At 41.2% G+C, this 17880-nt stretch overlaps 2 protein-coding genes across 2 annotated transcripts; both read right to left on the bottom strand.

Moving 5' to 3' along the window:
- Positions 1-9902: 9902 nt before the first annotated feature.
- Positions 9903-11618, bottom strand: tcap (titin-cap (telethonin)). Its single transcript, XM_010775437.1, has 2 exons — positions 11297-11618; positions 9903-11047 (listed from the first exon to the last, which is right to left on the bottom strand). Exons 1-2 carry the CDS (start codon positions 11443-11445, stop codon positions 10657-10659), a joined length of 540 nt encoding a protein of 179 aa, XP_010773739.1. The 5' UTR covers positions 11446-11618; the 3' UTR covers positions 9903-10656.
- A 2516-nt stretch (positions 11619-14134) lies between these two features.
- LOC104949149 (melanoregulin) lies at positions 14135-17401 on the bottom strand. Its single transcript, XM_010775438.1, has 6 exons — positions 17255-17401; positions 16923-17110; positions 16621-16783; positions 16303-16393; positions 16055-16218; positions 14135-14990 (listed from the first exon to the last, which is right to left on the bottom strand). Exons 2-6 carry the CDS (start codon positions 17009-17011, stop codon positions 14787-14789), a joined length of 711 nt encoding a protein of 236 aa, XP_010773740.1. The 5' UTR covers positions 17012-17110; positions 17255-17401; the 3' UTR covers positions 14135-14786.
- Positions 17402-17880: the final 479 nt, after the last annotated feature.

Here is a 17880-nt window from a genome sequence, read left to right on the forward strand (position 1 = left end):
GTGTGTGTGTGTGTGTGTGTGTGTGTGTGTGTGTGTGTGCGTTATTTTGAATATGCAGACCTTTTAGATCTGATGATGATCCAGACTGTCCAGATGCAGAAGGTCATCATGAATGACATGAACAGATTGTCTCTCAGCTCCTTCCGATCCTCCAGCCCTCTGTCGGCCCTGCAGTGGGAACCAAAAAAGGATCAGTCTCAGTTGATTCGGTAAAATGAGTAGAGTTTTATTAAAACAGGTTTTGTAGTGGAACCTAAAAAAATAATAAACAAAGACTGAAGTCGCTCATAAATTGCATTTTTGAATTTAATTTTGATATAATAATATGTAGAAAAGTGAATTGAGTTCTACCAAGCTACAACAAAACCTATTATTATTCCACTGCAGATCATAAACAATATCCAGATGTATTATAGGTTCAGTTAATAGCAATTCACCAAGTTCCTGATATGAATTTTCTTGAGATAAGTTGTATTTTTAATCAAATTCATGGAACCTTGCGATCTCCTATAGCTCTACTCAAATAATATTTTATTTATGAATTATAAATACAAAAATTGTCGAAGTTTCTGAATTCTAAGCCTTCCCAGTTGCTTGTGTTTCATTGGACTGGGTTGAAATCTGACCATCCAAGAAACATTAAGGATCTTTTACAAATTGCAAGTGAATAATAAATATATATAAACAATAAATGCATTTTAAATGCAACGTCTAAAGACCCGAGGGGGCACAGAAAGTTTGGGCTGTAAAGATAAAAGATTTATCTTTTTGTATAGAAAACTATGGGCCACAGGTAGAACAATTGCATCATTTTCTTATTTCAGCAGGTGATCATTTTAAATTGGAAATACTGAATCCTCCTCGCTGTCATTATTCTATAACGCAAACAAGACAGTTTATTTTCCTTTTCTTACAGTATCAATCAGTGAACTCAAACTTAAGCAGCCCTGAGCCTTAAGCACAGGACTGTTGTTTCCTTCACTGTGTGTCAGGCTCCCAGAGACCCGGGTATAATCCAAGAGAATGAGGCTGACCCAGAGACACAGTATACCTCCACATTAGCAGCCTGACCCTCAGCTGGCAGACATGCATGGCTCCTGTTTGGGCCACACTGGTCTACCAAGATCCACAAACAAACTCCTTTTCCCTACACTGAGTAACTGAGTCTTTTAAATTTAATTTAACTAATTACTGGGTCATCAACTAGGCTACTTTGGAAAAATGCAAAACGAGAAAAGTACACAAAAGTACATAATGTGCTATTTCAGGCAAAACATCGCAGAAGCAGTTCCCAGTTTTGTGAGCTGTCAATGTGGGTATGTTTGCTCAATTATACCTCGTTGTCCTACTTCTTCCCAGTTTGGTAATCGTCTCATAAAGATGTCTGAGATCCTTGAAGTTTCTTCTTGAACAGTTACTACCACTTCCGAAAAAAAAGGCGAACAAAACTTCTCTGACTAGCTAACGCGAGCAGTTAATAATTTTTTCCCTGGAGAATCACTACGCGTTTGGTCTTATTTTATAAGAGGAGTTGACAACAATATCAGAATACCTTTATATCCAGTAGCTGGTGGGCACCGAGGTGTTTAATCTCCAATTCATCTACAAAAGGCAGCATTTAAAAAGTCTTACTAACTTATGTCAACAACAACTAGCCAAAGTAGGCAGTATTCGGCAAACTGCCAATCAAATTGCACCAGCAATCAGCACGGTTTTGAGCAAGCACAATGGCACACAATCGTGAGTTTGCCTCTTCTGGGGACGAGCACATTAAAACAACTTCTAAAAACTCAGCCAAGGACCTGAAATGCAGAATAATAATACATGAATAACTCACAACAGGAATTGGGGATTTTCTTTTGTTGCCATTCGCACCAAATGACATTTCGCCTCTACTGGTGTGCAGACGATTATAAAACAGTCAACCGCTTCTCGTTTCTTTAAAACACTAGTTTGTTCCTGCTCCTTTCTGATTATGGAATGTGGAATGAGTTTTGATTCATTAATAATAATTTGTGCAATACCATGAGAAGAATAGAAAAAAAAATGACATGCAAATTCATCTTTCTGAAAATGAAAGGAAAATCCTTCAAACTAATCAGACACTCTTCCTTTCAACCTAATGATTAGTTTGTATGAAATCAATCACCCAATTGCAGTTGCAGGTAAGACATTTCCTTTATAGCAGGCACCCAAATCGAATATTCACAGAGCCAATCTCTGAGGTTTTGATTAAAAAGGGAAGCGGCATTTTCTCTCCAGAGGCTCCACCGTGTCAGGCAGATTCAACCTGTGTTTTTTTTCATGAAACTCATCCCTTTGGCTTAAATCCATACAACACATCCTCACTCCCAGGTCGGCCTATGTTGACGTCATGTCAAGTCCCCTGTGTCGGATTTTTCCAACGCAAGGGGGGGCAGCCGTGTCGGCTTTTTCCAACACAAGGGGGGCGGCCCTTAGCGTACATTTTCAACTTTCCGGGATGTCCATAGGCTTCTATATAGCTCCCTAAACGTATGTTTTAGACTTGAGATCGCGAGCGAATGCTACCCGCAGATCCATTCTCACAGTGTTTATCAACCTTTTTCTAACTCAATATCAAGCCACACTTATTGTTTTTACTTCTTTATTTTAATTGAATAATGTAGGACTTTTGTTGCTGTCAGTTATGGGGAGAGTAGGGGCTCAGAATACTGAAATCTGTATTGTTTCATCGTTTTTCCTTCTAATTTTGTATTCTTTTNCGAACGGGGGGGAATGGGCAGCGAGCAGAGTGCCAGGCGGAACACGGGGGATTTGAATGGGAGTTAATGTATCGATACCCGCGACTGAAATATCAATACTTTCTCGGGAAACAAAATATCGATATATATCGCAGGATCGATTAAATTGCACAGCCCTACTCCACTCGCACATTTCATTACTACATAATTACTGATTAAATACACAGGGATGGTGTAGATGAACGTTGAGAGAAGATTGAGTTGTTTTGTTTTTCATGCTTTTCAAAGAAAGTCATTTGAACTTTATTATTTTGGGGAAATAAACAGGAAGTAGGTTTATGAACCGGAAGTACTAGTTGATACATTTGAGAGGAGTTAAAAAATAAAACAGCTCCCCTAGTGGACATAATAAGTATTACAGTTAATACATTCTTCACCACACAGATAAAGATTACATGTGGTTTCTTTGAATTGAAGTATTGTAGTTGACACATTTTATGACATTTGCATAATTTCATAAACTTGAGTATACACTGTACACGGTTTATTTGGATTTGCACCATATTCCTATTTTCATATTACAAAGTCAAACCATACACTGTTCATTTTTATTTATTTATTCAGATTTTAAAAATTTGCATAATTTCAAAATTTTAATTTAATTTGTCTAATTTTGATTTTCCAATTTCAGTTTTACAACATTTTAATTTATTTTTCCAATTTCTGTTTAAAAAAATTACCAGATTTTAAAGTTAAGTTCAGATGACATAGGATATATTTTATAAAGAATACAAAGGTACTATTCAGAGGATTAGTAATTCATTTTTGATAACTTAATAATATTATCCGAGTACTTAAGAAACATGACGCCAGAAGGCACCAAGTTAAAAGCACTCACAGTGCCAGGCACAACTGCAGATATCAAGGAAAGGGTAAAAATCAGATCAGATGCTACAACGTTTCCAAGTCGTAGACAGAAGACATGGAACCAAACAAAGGAACTGTTCAAGCTGTGGCAAACGAGAGGATTGATTCTAGCAGATGATCAACCTGGACCAACGGAAGCCCATAGAAAAGCTGTAGTTGAACATGAGAATGCTGAATACCTACAACAGCAAGAAGCATGGATCAAAGCCGGACAACCTCGGTATGGACCTGCTAAAAGCGCTATGAAAAAAGCTGAAAAAAGAAAAGCTAGGGTTGCATGTCTGTTAATCCATCTAACATCCATCGCAGAAGATCCGCCATTAAATGAAGACACAGCAGAAATGACAGAAGAGGCTCCAGTTATCCAAACTCCAAAGCAGTATCCAAGCCTGACCGAAGTGTCTCCTCCAGACATATCAGAGAACAACCTTTCTCACCAAACTTCGATTCAAGCCCCAAATGTGAAAGAATTGGAGTATGAGGTAAGAATCTTATCCAGTGTCAAAAAGCTGAAGGACGAACTCGACAGAAAAATGGAGGAACTCGACCGAAGAATGGAAGAACTCAACAGAAGAATGGAAGAGGAACTCAACAGAAGAATGGAAGAGGAGCTCAACAGAAGAATGGAAGNATCACACTGTCCCTTTAAAATCTTTCAGAAAATGATGTAAGTGTATCGAATTATATCGAATCGAATCGTATCGTTGGCTGAATATTGTGATATATATCGTATCGTGAGCTCAATATCGTGTATCGTATCGTATCGTGAGATTAGTGTATCGTTACAGCCCTAATCATGACATTATTACAGAAAGACAAAGGGAGGTAGATAAATACCAACAACTTCTGGCGGAGAGACGACAAGACGATGTAAGATTCCAGGACATGAAGGCAGATAGACAACAGAGAGAAAGGAGAGAACAAGAAGAACGAAGAACTCAAAGAAAACGCAGAACAAACTACTCTCCTGACTATTCCAAAGGACAGGGAGATGAAGATGACGACGGCGGTACACAGTCTGAAACCAGTAGACACTCCCCATACCATGAACAGTCACAGCAACAACGCGGTTTTGCATCTCCTCCTGAGAATAATAGTAGCGACGAAAACGAGCAACATTACCCTGGGAAATGCCCCAAAACGAGAAGAACCAAGAAAACTAAAAGAACCAAGACCGGTGCATATACCTCCATGCCATTGATAGCGGCTGGAAGAGGAGGATTTCAAAACAAATCATGGACTCACAGGGACATGGAATCATTAGTGGCAAAACTACCTCCACTCACAAAAGGAGGTCAGAAGTGGGTGACTGATCTGGAGAAATACACTTTCCAAGACCACCTGTGCTTGTGAGACACGAGGGCACTGCTTGGACGGATAGAAGGAAGACTAGAGGCAAGAGCAGTAGATTCCAAGGCCAAATGCACCAACTCTCCAGATTACATTTTCTTCAACAAAGTCAGGTCGAATTATTGGGCTGCTATTCGTCACATCTACCCGACAACACGCAGTTTACATGCCCTCAACAGCCTGAGGAAAGGCACGGAGGAAGAAATGCATGCCTTCTTGAAGAGATGTGAAGGAGTGTGGGAGGACTGCACTGGAGAACGACATGACGTTTCGCCACCTGTTGTAATGTTGTGGAAGAATGCGGTCATTAAAGCCCTTCCCCGATCAGTGCAGGCAGGCCTGGGAGACGTGGTGGGATTAGACGCTAAACCCATTGAAGAATGGAGACTACATCTCATTCACCACGATATGAAATACCAGGCAACACAGAGGGAAAATGACGAAGAAATGAAAACACTACAACTAAGACTTTTGAAGATACAAGTAGCTGAGAAAGATGCCAAAGCTAATACACATTTAATACATACAATAATACATTTAAAGAACATCTCCCGCATTAGACCCTCCCTCTCATCGACCGCTGCTGAAACTCTGATCCATGCCTTTATAACATCCCGACTGGATTACTGCAACAGCATACTTTTTGGATCACCTGCATTCACACAAAAAAACTTCAATATGTCCAAAACTCAGCTGCCCGCTTGCTCACCTCCACCCGACGCTCCGACCACATCACCCCTATCCTCCATGACCTCAACTGGCTCCCCATCAAACACTGCATTGACTTTAAAATATTACTTTTCACTTTCAAAGCCCTCAACAACCTTGCCCCCCCCTACCTCTGTGACCTCATCCAACGACACACCCCCACCCGTCGCCTCAGGTCTGCTGAAGCTAACCTACTGCAGCCCATCAGGACAAAGCTCCGGACCTGGGGTGACAGGGCCTTTGCAGCAGCCTCCCCCACACTCTGGAACTCCCTCCCCAGCCACGTCAGATCCGCCAACACTCTCACATCATTCAAACAATCCCTCAAAACTCTCCTTTTCACTCTTGCCTTCAACTCCTAATCAACTATCCCCTTGCCCTTATTCCTCCTAGCTTAGCACTTTCTACTTTTGTCGTTATTTTGTTTTACTTGCTTGTAAGCGCTTTGAGCACCAGGAAAAGCGCTTTATAAATGTAACGTATTATTATTATTATTATTAATAATGTGCTTTAACCATCAGTTGTCCCTTTCTATCAGCTGTGCACCATTATGGTGTAAATATACTATACTGATTGGATCAAATATAAAAGTCAGCCGAATTAGTATTGATACTGCGAGAAGACTTATATTGTGAAGAGAAATTGAAGATTTTGTTTAATTGCTGATATATTTATGATCCACGTCACATATTCAGTTTCGGCGGCAGTTGTTCATGTTTGTCTAGAAGTCTTCTCATCAGGGCTCTATAAATAGCGAACTACGGCAGATATGTCATATTTAATGCAGCCGAACCGTGTATTAAAATGCCGTTATGTGATGACCTCCAAAGAAAAAATCAGGCAAACTCAAAATAAAGTATCATTTTATTTTTTTTAAATGTTTTCGTATTTCACATCAACAGGAAGTCCGGTTAACTAAAATGTCCGTGCGGAACAATACCCCAACCCATAGATCCTTGGGTGAATAACGTAATCACCACATTACACACATCCCTTCACATTTACATTTTTATTTACATTAAATTATTTTGTGAGGCCTTCTAAAATGTTTTTACATATAATTAGGGTTGTAGTTGAAGAGGTTGTAAATTATTTCGTTGCCTGGCAACGCAATCGCACAACGGCACGTCCATTAATACAGATACAGATACAGATTTCAGTATTCTGAGCCCCTACTCTCCCCATAACTGACGGCAACAAAAGTCCTACATTATTCAATTGAAATAAAGAAGTAAAAACAATAAGTGTGGCTTGATATTGAGTAAGAAAAAGGTTGATAAACGCTGTGAGAATGGATCTGCGGGTAGCATTCGCTCGCGATCTCAAGTCGTCTAAAACATACGTTTAGGGAGCTATATAGAAGCCTATGGACATCCCGGAAAGTTGAAAATGTATGCTAAGGGCCACCCCCCTTGCGTTGGAAAAAGCCGACACGGCCGCCCCCCCTTGCGTTGGAAAAAGCCGAAACAGGGGACTTAACATAACGTCAACATAGGCCGACCTGGGAGTGAGGATGTGTTGATCCATACATTCTCAAAGACATTGGGTGTTAACAATGCAGGTGTGGCCCTTACTTTAAGAACATAGGTGATATTTGATATGTAGGCCTACATTTTGATACATTTAAAAACTTTGCATAGTTTAAGCAAAACATGCTGGAAATGTATTTTAAGGACCATCAGATGATCATTGAGGTTCATTAATTTGCCAATTCACTGGGACCAACATCACACTTGCAGAAAGTAAAACAAACACAGCATCACCCAGCAAATAGCCAATTAACACTGTCTGCTCTTATGTCATGGGAGCCGTGAAAGCAAGGTGACAAGAGGAGCTACATAAGCAGGTATCAGAGTGATTGTTTATTGATTGGGGATGTTTCAAGTGATTATGGTGCTGGTGATTGTGAATGGATGAAGAGATGAATTCATCAGAGGCTTTAGATGTGTGTTATGTTTTATTTTTTGTCTTTCCTTTTCATATCAAACAACAGTACTGATTAGGCAAAAGCAGAGAGTGATCATCTATCCACTTGCCAGATATCTTGTCTGTCAAATTACAAGTATGATAAAAAAAATTGAGTCTTGCATTCATTGGTATTCACGTAACGATCATTATTTCACACTGTTGTATGAAATGTAGCTTATTGCAATTCAATATTTGTTATGTTAAAGGTGGGGTAGGTATTGAGAAACCGGCTCGAGATACACTTTTTGTTATATTCCATGGAATGCTCTTAACATCCCGATAGCAATGAATATCTTAAGTGCTTTGACGAAAAATCCATACAAAAATGTCATCTATGGAGGCCGTAGTACTGTAAAAAGCACGACCAATCATTTTAGCCGGGCCGGCTAAAATAACTGGATGGCCTACCTGCCTGTTAGCCTTCCATCTGTGCACAAACTTATCTCGTGCCCTCATTGGTCATGTGCGCGTTCGTGTGTGTTGGAGGAGGGGCTCTGTAAGGAAGTGGCAAATGTTTTCCGGTTGTGTATTTTCAAATTCTAGCGCACTCGAGCTGGTTTCTCCAAAATGACCTACCCCACCTTTCATGAGTAATAGAATAAACAAGAAAATCTATTTAAGTCCCATGTGAATAGATTTTTTGCCTTTCTTTATTCATCCTGCATTTCTCCAATCATCCAGTAGGGAGCAGCAACAGATGCTTAAAAGACCACAAGAAAGATCAAGTCCTGTTTTGACCTGGTGAACAGCTTTCAAAGTGACACTGCATGCTATTTGCTGATTTAGGTCATAACATGTCACTGTGTGAAATAGCAGGATTGTCACTACACACAAGATCGATTGCTGTGTATCACTGTCTGACCTTGTCTTTAAATACACTGTGATGAGTAGTAGGCAAACTGCTCAATCAAAAGCTAGGTTTAAATGAGAACAACAGTTGAGGTTTTAATTGTATTCTTCACTGATTCAAACTCAGGTGTTGAGTGTTGCATTAACTTGCTGGCAATGGCATATTGGTTGAATTTACCAAATGGGATAATTCACTAAGCAGTATAGCTGAAACAGCTGAGTAGGAAAGAATTTCAATGTCAATTTACAAGATTCTTTCCGTGACAACACATGGCATATCAATTCCCACATTCCTTGGCATACACTGAAAATAGTTTCAAGGTTTGGAGGCTCATTTTGAGTTTGAAAACTGTGACAGTGCAGGGTGCTGAGGACCACAGGATTCCATCAACACTGTGGGAGGGTAATTTTAAAGATAGAGGCTGAAGGCAGCACACCTAAATCTCTGATAAAGCATGAGGATTAAGAGCTCAAGTGGTAAGGACGTGCCAATACAGCTGTCTCTGCACTGTCTCCACGGTAATGCCAATGTTTATCCAGCTATTAATATCAAACCAGCACACGGTGCCTATCATAAAGACAAGTGAGAGAGAGAGAGAGAGAGAGAGAGAGAGAGAGAGAGAGAGAGAGAGAGAGATGGAGGACCAAAGAAATTGGCAAATAAAATCAGAAGAGGAATGAGAATGGCGACGTATAATAAATAAATTAGATCAAGCTTATTATGGATTTAGGGAGCAAATGAAGAAGAGGTAGTGCAGTGCATTCAGTAAAGCTCTGCACACCAACAAGGGAACAGTACGCTCTGTGTTGGAAACTAACAAACACACGTGGGGGAACATGAACGATAAAGAGGGATTTAAATTTGGTGAAGGGGGGCTTGCTCAGTGGTGGTTGGTGGACACGGTCACAGTGTGTCTGTATCATATTTTAGGTGAGAGAAATCCAGCTATTTATTTCAGTCTTTCTAGCACCATGGTACCCCACCCCTCAAATTATTTTTCTCATTAATCAGTGTTTATGTATAAACCCTGTTTGATGTAGTTCTATATATCCCCAGTTTCTTTGTTGTATCCAGCTTTCTTCTGTCTACAACTCAATATCCCCAGGGAACAATAAAGTCCAATCTAATCTATTACACAGTGTTATACAGTGATAAACCAAGCTAACTATAGTGTCGAGATAAAAGTGAGTCCTTGGAGCTTAGCTAGAATCCTTGTAAACCAGGTTACAATGAGCTTAGATTACTTGTCCCTAAGTGTGCTATCATTACTTTTAAAGCAGTGTTTGAATGACCAAACTCTCACTATCCCCCAAAGCTTTTCCCATTCTCCATTGAATATAAAGATAATAAGTTGCATACAAGAGAAAACACATGTAGTGAGTTTCAGAGATGCTTTTATTTGGAAAAATATAAATATCTAGGTAAAATATTCCAACATGATCACAAACATTTTAAATGAATTCACAACACCACCATTCTCAGCTAATACAGTAGTGACCTTTGTATCAGATAGGATATAAACATCTGCCACTCAACTAACAAGAAACACAAACACATATTTACAGCTGCAGCCAGAGCATTCTGTACTTTACACAGAGATCAGAGACCCTACTCCGACTCCTCACCCCTCCCCCCCATTCCCCTCTGACTATTCATCTTCCTCATGCGTCATTTTCCATCTGTCACTTTCTGCGTCATTGCATACCTTTATCCCCTTCTACAGGTATGATTCATGAATCTAATGACCTCAAGAACACTTTCATTATACCTTTTCAATGCAAAAAAATAGTTGGGTCGCAGTAATTTCACTGATCAACAGATATGAGGCCAGCTGGCAAGCACAGGCTGAGATCAGCCCATGGCACAGCTGAGAACACACACCCTGCCTCTCCACCACAATGCCCTCACAACCATCTGTAATACCACTGACCACCAAATGCAGACGGTGACTGGTGCTGTGCTCGCCAAGAAACACAGATAGTGCTAAAGATCTACAGCTTTTAATACGAGATTTCTGTATATATTTTTTTGTTCAAGCCAATTCCTAAAACACGTACTATGTTGACTATTCTTTCCCAATTGGCACCCATCTCGTCTTTCTCTAACATCCCCTCTTTCTGGTTTTGCTTTTCAGCCTCTCTGGGCCTCTATGGACAGGGAGCGACGCAGGTCTCTGGGCCCTTTGAAGAAATCCATGGCGCCAGGCTTGACTGGAGGGAGGTCTTTGAGGATCTCGTTCACGCTCCTCTTGCTGGGACAGGCTCCGTCTGGGGCCGTTAAGGGCAGCAGGTCCTCTTCTGTGTGTGGAGCTCCACGTCCAAGCCTGATGCCCAGCTCTGCAGGGGTGAATATGGGCAAGGGGAGGGTTCTTCTCTTTGGCAGCAGCTGGTGCTCCCTCACCCCACTTTCCACAGTGCCCACTCTGAAGACACCGGAGGGGCAGATCTGTGTCAGTGAGCGGGCCTGCCACTGCCGGGACAGAGTCTCCCTACGAGAGTCGTCATTCATGTTCATTGTCTGCCTGTGGGCATCAGAAAAAAAGTTGGAAACTGTTGGAGCATTCAATGTGATTTCAATGTGATTAACATCTGCCTGATTTTGAACTGCATTCCAATATTAGATCATCAACTATCGCCTGGTACATGAGCAGAAAGCAATCTATTTCTAATGGTAACGTTTGGAATGATAGTAAGGATAACTCTTCAACTCTCATTCAGTGAGGGATCAGGGGACTTGCAGAAGGTTCTCTGATCAGTCTGTGAGCTCTCACCTGTCCTGAGGGTGAGTCTTGAGACTGACACTAGTCCAGTCAGCACTGTAGCTCTCCCTGTTAGCCTTGTTCTCCTCCCGTACACTGCAGGCCAGCTCCGCTCCCACCATCACACTGTTTTGCTTCTCTAGCACGGTACAGAATGGCATCGTCTCTGCTGTAGGAAGATCTGTCTCAGATATTTAGTCTCAAACGGGTTTTGTTGATGGGTCTTCTGTGTCTGTGATGAGGGTCTTCTGTGCTCAGTGATGCTCCCGCTGGCTGTGTCTCCTGGCTCCTGTCCTCTCTTTTTGTGATCTGTCTGGCTGGGCTTACATCTGTCTACGGCTTTTATAGATGTCCTGTTGCTATTCCTGATGCATGTTGTCACTCTACAATCAGTATGCACTGACATCCAACACCAAGTGCACCGTGTCTCATTCCCTGAGAGCCCAAACTCTGAGGAGGGGTTACGGGTAAATGGGCTGTGAATCCCCCTGATTCTCAAAGTGTATGCCTAGCCTCCACTGTTATCGCTCACCCAAACACTTTCCACTTCAGCCAGGTTTGCAGTGTCTCAGAGGAGAGAGTATCATGGAGACACTCTCTACCAAGATTATATTAACATGGAGACAGACAAACACAACAGGTTTAGTCTTCCGAGGAATCTTAATATACTTTGGCTTTGATGTACACAAAGTGACACTGTGTTAATGTGGAAAGATAACAATGAAGCAGCTGTTTTACTGTACACAAAGGACATTTCCGACATGTATGATCAGACATAACACATCTGTCACTTGGGGATAAAAGGTGAAAAGCTCATTATATCCTGCTGACTTTAAAATCATAATACAGTTCAGAAGGAGTTTTTTTAACAACAGCTGTGCCCTCCGACAACATCAAACACATACATGCACACACTCACACATACACACACATGCATACACAAACACACACACAAACACACACACACTGAAAGTTGTCTGCTGGTATGATGTTACTACCGGTCCCTGGCTCTGACTCATTCATCCACATCAGGTACTGATATCATCAAATACCAGAGATCAGGTATCATGCACACGCGCGCGCATGCACACACAGACAGACGCACACACACGGACACACGCACACGCACACGCACACGCACACGCACACGCACACACACACACACACACACACACACACACACACACACTGCTACATGAAATATAATGATCCTAATGACAAGTTAATTCACACTGACTTTAAATGTGTTTTTCATTAGTTTCACATGCAATGACAAAAGTATGCCATCTGCTTAAATCTGTGCCTCATTAGGACATCTAGCTGTTTCACTGCATATTTTCAAGCCTAAATGACTGCCATTCCTTTCCACTGACTGTGCATGGCCTGTTTATCTAATGTAACAGTTATGTCCCTCTGCCTGTTAAGTGACACAGTATTTCCTTTCATTTCTGTCACTTCTCAGCAGGGGGACATTTCATTGGTAAATTATTGCTCAATGTCAGAGTGGGGAAAAAGAACCTGAGTCTTCAGTCATGTTGTGACACCATGGCAACCATGAAATGCCATTTCAGAAACGTAGGAAGTCACTTTACACGGTCCTTCAGCGTTAAGATTAGGCTTTTCACAATATTAAGATTCTCTTCTAATAAATGTGTAGAAACACAATTACAAAAGAAATACATGAAAAACATAAAATAAACAAACTATTTTATAAGTCTTATTAATCTTTGATTGCTGGATTTCATTACAGGTTAAGTCTTTTTTTGCAAATGACTCACAAACTTAGCTAGCATCCACAAGATACTGAGCAATATATTAGATAGTGGTTTGTAATTATTTGGGTACTGGCCTGCTGAAACTGCAAAAGGACATCACAGGCTGTCTCATCCCTGCTGTTTTTGTGTGAGTCATGCAATGCTACTGAAGCCAGGGGTATGGAGGGTCTGTAAAGGTGAACAGTGACTAGGTGAACCCTGTCACAGTGATCACCCTCCTCCCAATCCTCACCCCTCTACCAGACCACGACAGGACAGGAACAGCTTTGTGTTGCATAACAGCACTGCACAGTTGCTGGGAAGTGACATTTAGATGAGCTGTCACTGAGAGAGAGACTGGAAGTGGGGGGGTAGAGAAGGGCAATTTTAGGATATATCCTGCCCTGTCAGGAAGTGATGAAGTTTGTAAGTCTGAGTAAGTCAGATTGTTTTTGTAGCGAATAAATTGATTTGGGAGGACAGAATATCCACCTGCACAAGTAAGATGTGACACTGTGCTTATCTAGCAAAAAGTATGAGTAGAAGTGAACTTTCTATTGATTCATGCTCACAGTCTCCAACTCCACTCAGAGTTATCAGCTATTTCAGTATCAGTGTGTGTCTGAGACAACGCGCCAGCAGGCTGGTGTTCAAACATGTGCCCTAAGCAGTGTCTCTCTTACAAAAAAACAGCAACAACAACAAGCAGCTGACGACCCAAACACCATCTTCTTCGTCCATCTTGGAAACATGTTTGGTCAAAGTGGGATATTTAGAAAGTCAGGGAGCACCAGACTTGGATTTGAGGTTTGTCTGTGGATCAGAGTGTAAGCCAGACATTGGTAAACAAACAATCTAAGTGAGGGGATAGGATCAGACCAAAGAGGACCATTGTTTCCACTGCAAAGGAATGTTTCTCTCGTGCCAGAGTTTCAGTGAAACCAATGCTCACTTGATCTCCATACACATTGCCAATTTGTATGTATTTAATTTTGACATCCTCTTGCCATTTTGGATCAATAGGAACCTCATATTAATGGACATAAGACACACCTTGGGAAGCAACATACCAACATAAATGTGACACTGTACAGGCTTCAGGCTGGAACTTTATTTCATCATAGACTGGACACGTGATCACATGCACAAACTTCCAAATGGCTTTCACATTTTCAGTAAATTGCTGAAGGTGAAAAAACACCCTTTTGCATTACCCAAAAGTCACATAAGACACATACACAACCAATGCAAAATGTTCAACATAATGTACTTCCATCTGCTATCTTTCCAACATTTTAGGCTTTAAAATGTTTAAAGTTACACAAACATACATTCTTATGAAACTTTTAAGAAAATCTGACAGCAGTTCAGTTGGCTATTTATTCAGTGTCGTAACCGATCATGTGATTGAATAAAATGTGGGCTGATAATCATAGGACACAAATAAAGAGGCTCTTCTAAAAGGAACATCTCTACCCTGAAGGTTCACAACAGCTAAACAATGAGCAAGCTAACAGTAACATTTACCAGAAAATCAGCAAAGCCACATAAGATTTCGACAAGAGAAAAACCCACTAAGACTCGAGCTGTATAATTGGTGAGAAACTAGAAATTGTTCAGCCTAAAACTGCCAAGAAGCAGCAAAAGACACTTGATGGTTGGATCTATGCATTTCTGTCATCCTGGTCTTCGAGGTTGATGGCTACTGCCCCCTGCCTTGTGTCTATTATTACTGCAGCCAGTAGGTCTCAAGATCTGTCACTCAAGTTTCCATCTCCCCCGTTCTCGTCCTCACTTTCTGCATTGCCTTTCCTGGCCTCCATCCTGGCCAGCAGCAGTGGCAGGTTTATAGCAAGGCCCGGCTCATCCTCTTCAGAATTATCCATTGGAGGATAGAAGCGCTTTGCCTTAGCCAGGAAATCATCTGCTACATCTAGATAGAGGAGACGATCCTATAAAGAGGTAAAGAAAAAGTGGTTGAGGCAGTGAACCTAAATGTGATTGTAATGTAATATGGCAACTGATGTGATCTGAAGCTTCTTTTGACCAATTAAAACAATGATGGACTTTAACTGTAGAAAGATAATCAGAAAATGAATAGTATATTTGTGCAAGAAAGAGATATTGTGAATGTGGGAAATGGAGTGAATTAATGTGACATTTTTCCATAACATTCAACATGCTATTATTAATCCCTTGGGGGAGAATTAGTATCTAATAAGCACTGTCTTCATACTAAAATAAACCCTAACCTTCAATTATAAACTAGTACAATGGAGTACTTTCAGTTACGGTCCAATAAATAGAATTACAGTTGAACAGACATCGAACTGTTTGCTGTGGTCATTTGACTAGTTAAAATAAATTGGCTATTGTTAGTTGTTATGGTGACACAAAGAAGTAAGCCATACCTTAGTAACAGTTTTGTGGAGTCCTGTAGAATACTAACATTGCTACTAGACACCACAACCAGATGTTTTCCTAACCCTTATCGAAGTTACAGTGTGTCCGCAGATAGACCTACTAAGTTCTTTGCAATGGCAGGGGTACATATAAAAATGGCCGCCGCTCTGACCTTCCCACTCTTTTGATATTGTTGGGAATGTCGATTTATCCGTCAGTTTTTTATGGTCACAGTACATCAAGTTTAAATGGCTGTTTCCTTTGACAGCCTTACTCCTTCCAAAATGTAAGAGGATCACCATAGGTTCATACCGCGTTCATGCGCCTGATCTCAGAAATACAGTAAAAGGCGTTCAAATGATTTGATGGATAATGAAATTAGTGGCAGTTAGACATACTGGACAAGACTGCATCGAGAGGATAGGGACAGTACATATTGTTGTGGCAGGGAAAGAGTAAACAGGCCCCCATTTTGGGTCAGGTTATAGTTATGATGAGTGATATGTCCCACAGCCCACAAGGGTGTTTTTATAACCCTTAACTCCAAGTCTCAGCAAGGGTGCTCTCACTTCTGTTTTGATGTTTATTATCACTGACCAGCCCCAACTCTCACCAGGATTAGTAGATATCTTTCTGGGGGTGTCTCTCTGCTGCTGAAGAGGGAAGTCTCAGTGTGGAGTGTATGAAGCAGATCACGTGCTGCAGGGGCGTTACGCATACGGTCATGTGAGGCTCCAGCTGACACATTGAGTAGTGAGTCTGCCTCTGCCATGAAACCTAGAAAAAGAAGGAAGAGCCTGTATGGTTACTTTGTCCTGTAGAAGTGACAGTCTCTCCCACATTTCCTCTGCCTGGCGTTACCTAAGTTCTCCAGGATTTGCCTCCATTTGTCTCTGACTTCCCGACGAGTATCTCTCATGGCCTCAATGTCAACACTCAGTCGCCGATAGCCCTAAACAACAAAAGGACAAAGCTTTACAAAAGTATTTATTTTGCCAGGTGTCATTTCTCTAATAGAAAAGGCTCTTCTGGTCTACTCTCTTATATTAAAAAACATCATTGTCATGCTGCCCCAAAGCTGATTTGAATAACTGAACATGGATCTATTTGTACTACTGTTAATTGTCTTAATTAATTAAGCCTCAAATCTGTATTGTGTGTGGAGAGAATACTCCATACCGTGGATCCCATGCGGGTCTTGGTCCTGGCCTGCAGCAGGCCGTACAACATCCGGTCGTCTTGTCTCTCTGAGTGGCTGGGGTCTCCCGGTTCACTCCACAGGTTGGTCTCCTCATCACGACGCTTCTGGACTTCACGGTTAAAATACTCCAAGGGATCCTGCCTGTGTGGTCAGCAAACAAACAGAAGTTTCATACAGTGGTTGTACATGCATAATTAAACAGATTTACCACACATGAAACTTTGTGGATAGTCAAAATGAAGTTGTATGTTCTGGCAACACTGTTTAAATATCTTCTTACGGTACTAAAGGCTGCTTTTCGTCATCCTCATCGTCGTTGTCAGCGGTGCTGCAGCAGCAGCAGCAGAACTTCATGAAGGCAGAACCCATCTAGAGTCAATGGTTGAAATTCCAGACCCCACAATGGCAGAACAACTTATTTTGGTTCTGTTGGTGCTCTTAAGGGTTTATTTATACCTTATTCACAGCCTGTGTTTCAAAACAGATTTGTCAAAGTAAGAAAAGTTAGCTGTCACAAGTTCACTTGAATAAATCTCATTCATTTGGTTTAGCATTTGTATCAGAAGGATCAACAGGTCAGAAATAGTAACAAAGCGAAAAAGTCAACTCTACCTTATTTTCAGCTTCCCATTTTCAGGGCCCAGCCGCGGCTCCTTGTTCAGCAGAGGTCCGTCCTCCAGATTATAAACCAGAGCCCGTCCAGGAGGAAGGCAGCCCGCCGACTGGTGCTTCTCATCAGCCTGACATGAAGGACAATGAGAGCAGTGAGACGCTCGCTCTCTCATCGATGAAAAAACACACACATATTCACACACCCACAGCCTCAGAAGACAGTCACAACTTAATCATGTGAGCGGCTCCATCTCTTGTCCTTAGCATTGTGTTTTGCCCCAGGGACAACGAATATCATCTTCAACAGTAGGTCTACTTACACGCACTCTGTTTCCATGACTTAACCATGACTGTATTGATTTTAGGATCATTTCCTTTGATTTGATGGATTAATTTGAAAGATTTTTGATGTTCACTTCAAAGGAGAATTTAGTTTCCAAAAACAGTGTTTTAATGTTAGAGCAAAGGTCTGGGAAGGAATTGTGAACTTTGTGGCCTTCTCTCTAACTATCATCCATGTGACATATGCTCAAGTCACAGGGTACAATTGTTCATGACAGAGTAATGGCCCCCAAGTATCCAAAGTGGGATAAAGTGTGTGTTAGAATCTAGTGTGGTAAGTCGAG

This window comes from Notothenia coriiceps, unplaced genomic scaffold (assembly GCF_000735185.1).
Source record: "Notothenia coriiceps isolate Sejong01 unplaced genomic scaffold, NC01 NC01_scaffold00015781, whole genome shotgun sequence".
In the NCBI taxonomy this organism is placed as follows: Eukaryota; Metazoa; Chordata; class Actinopteri; order Perciformes; family Nototheniidae; genus Notothenia; species Notothenia coriiceps.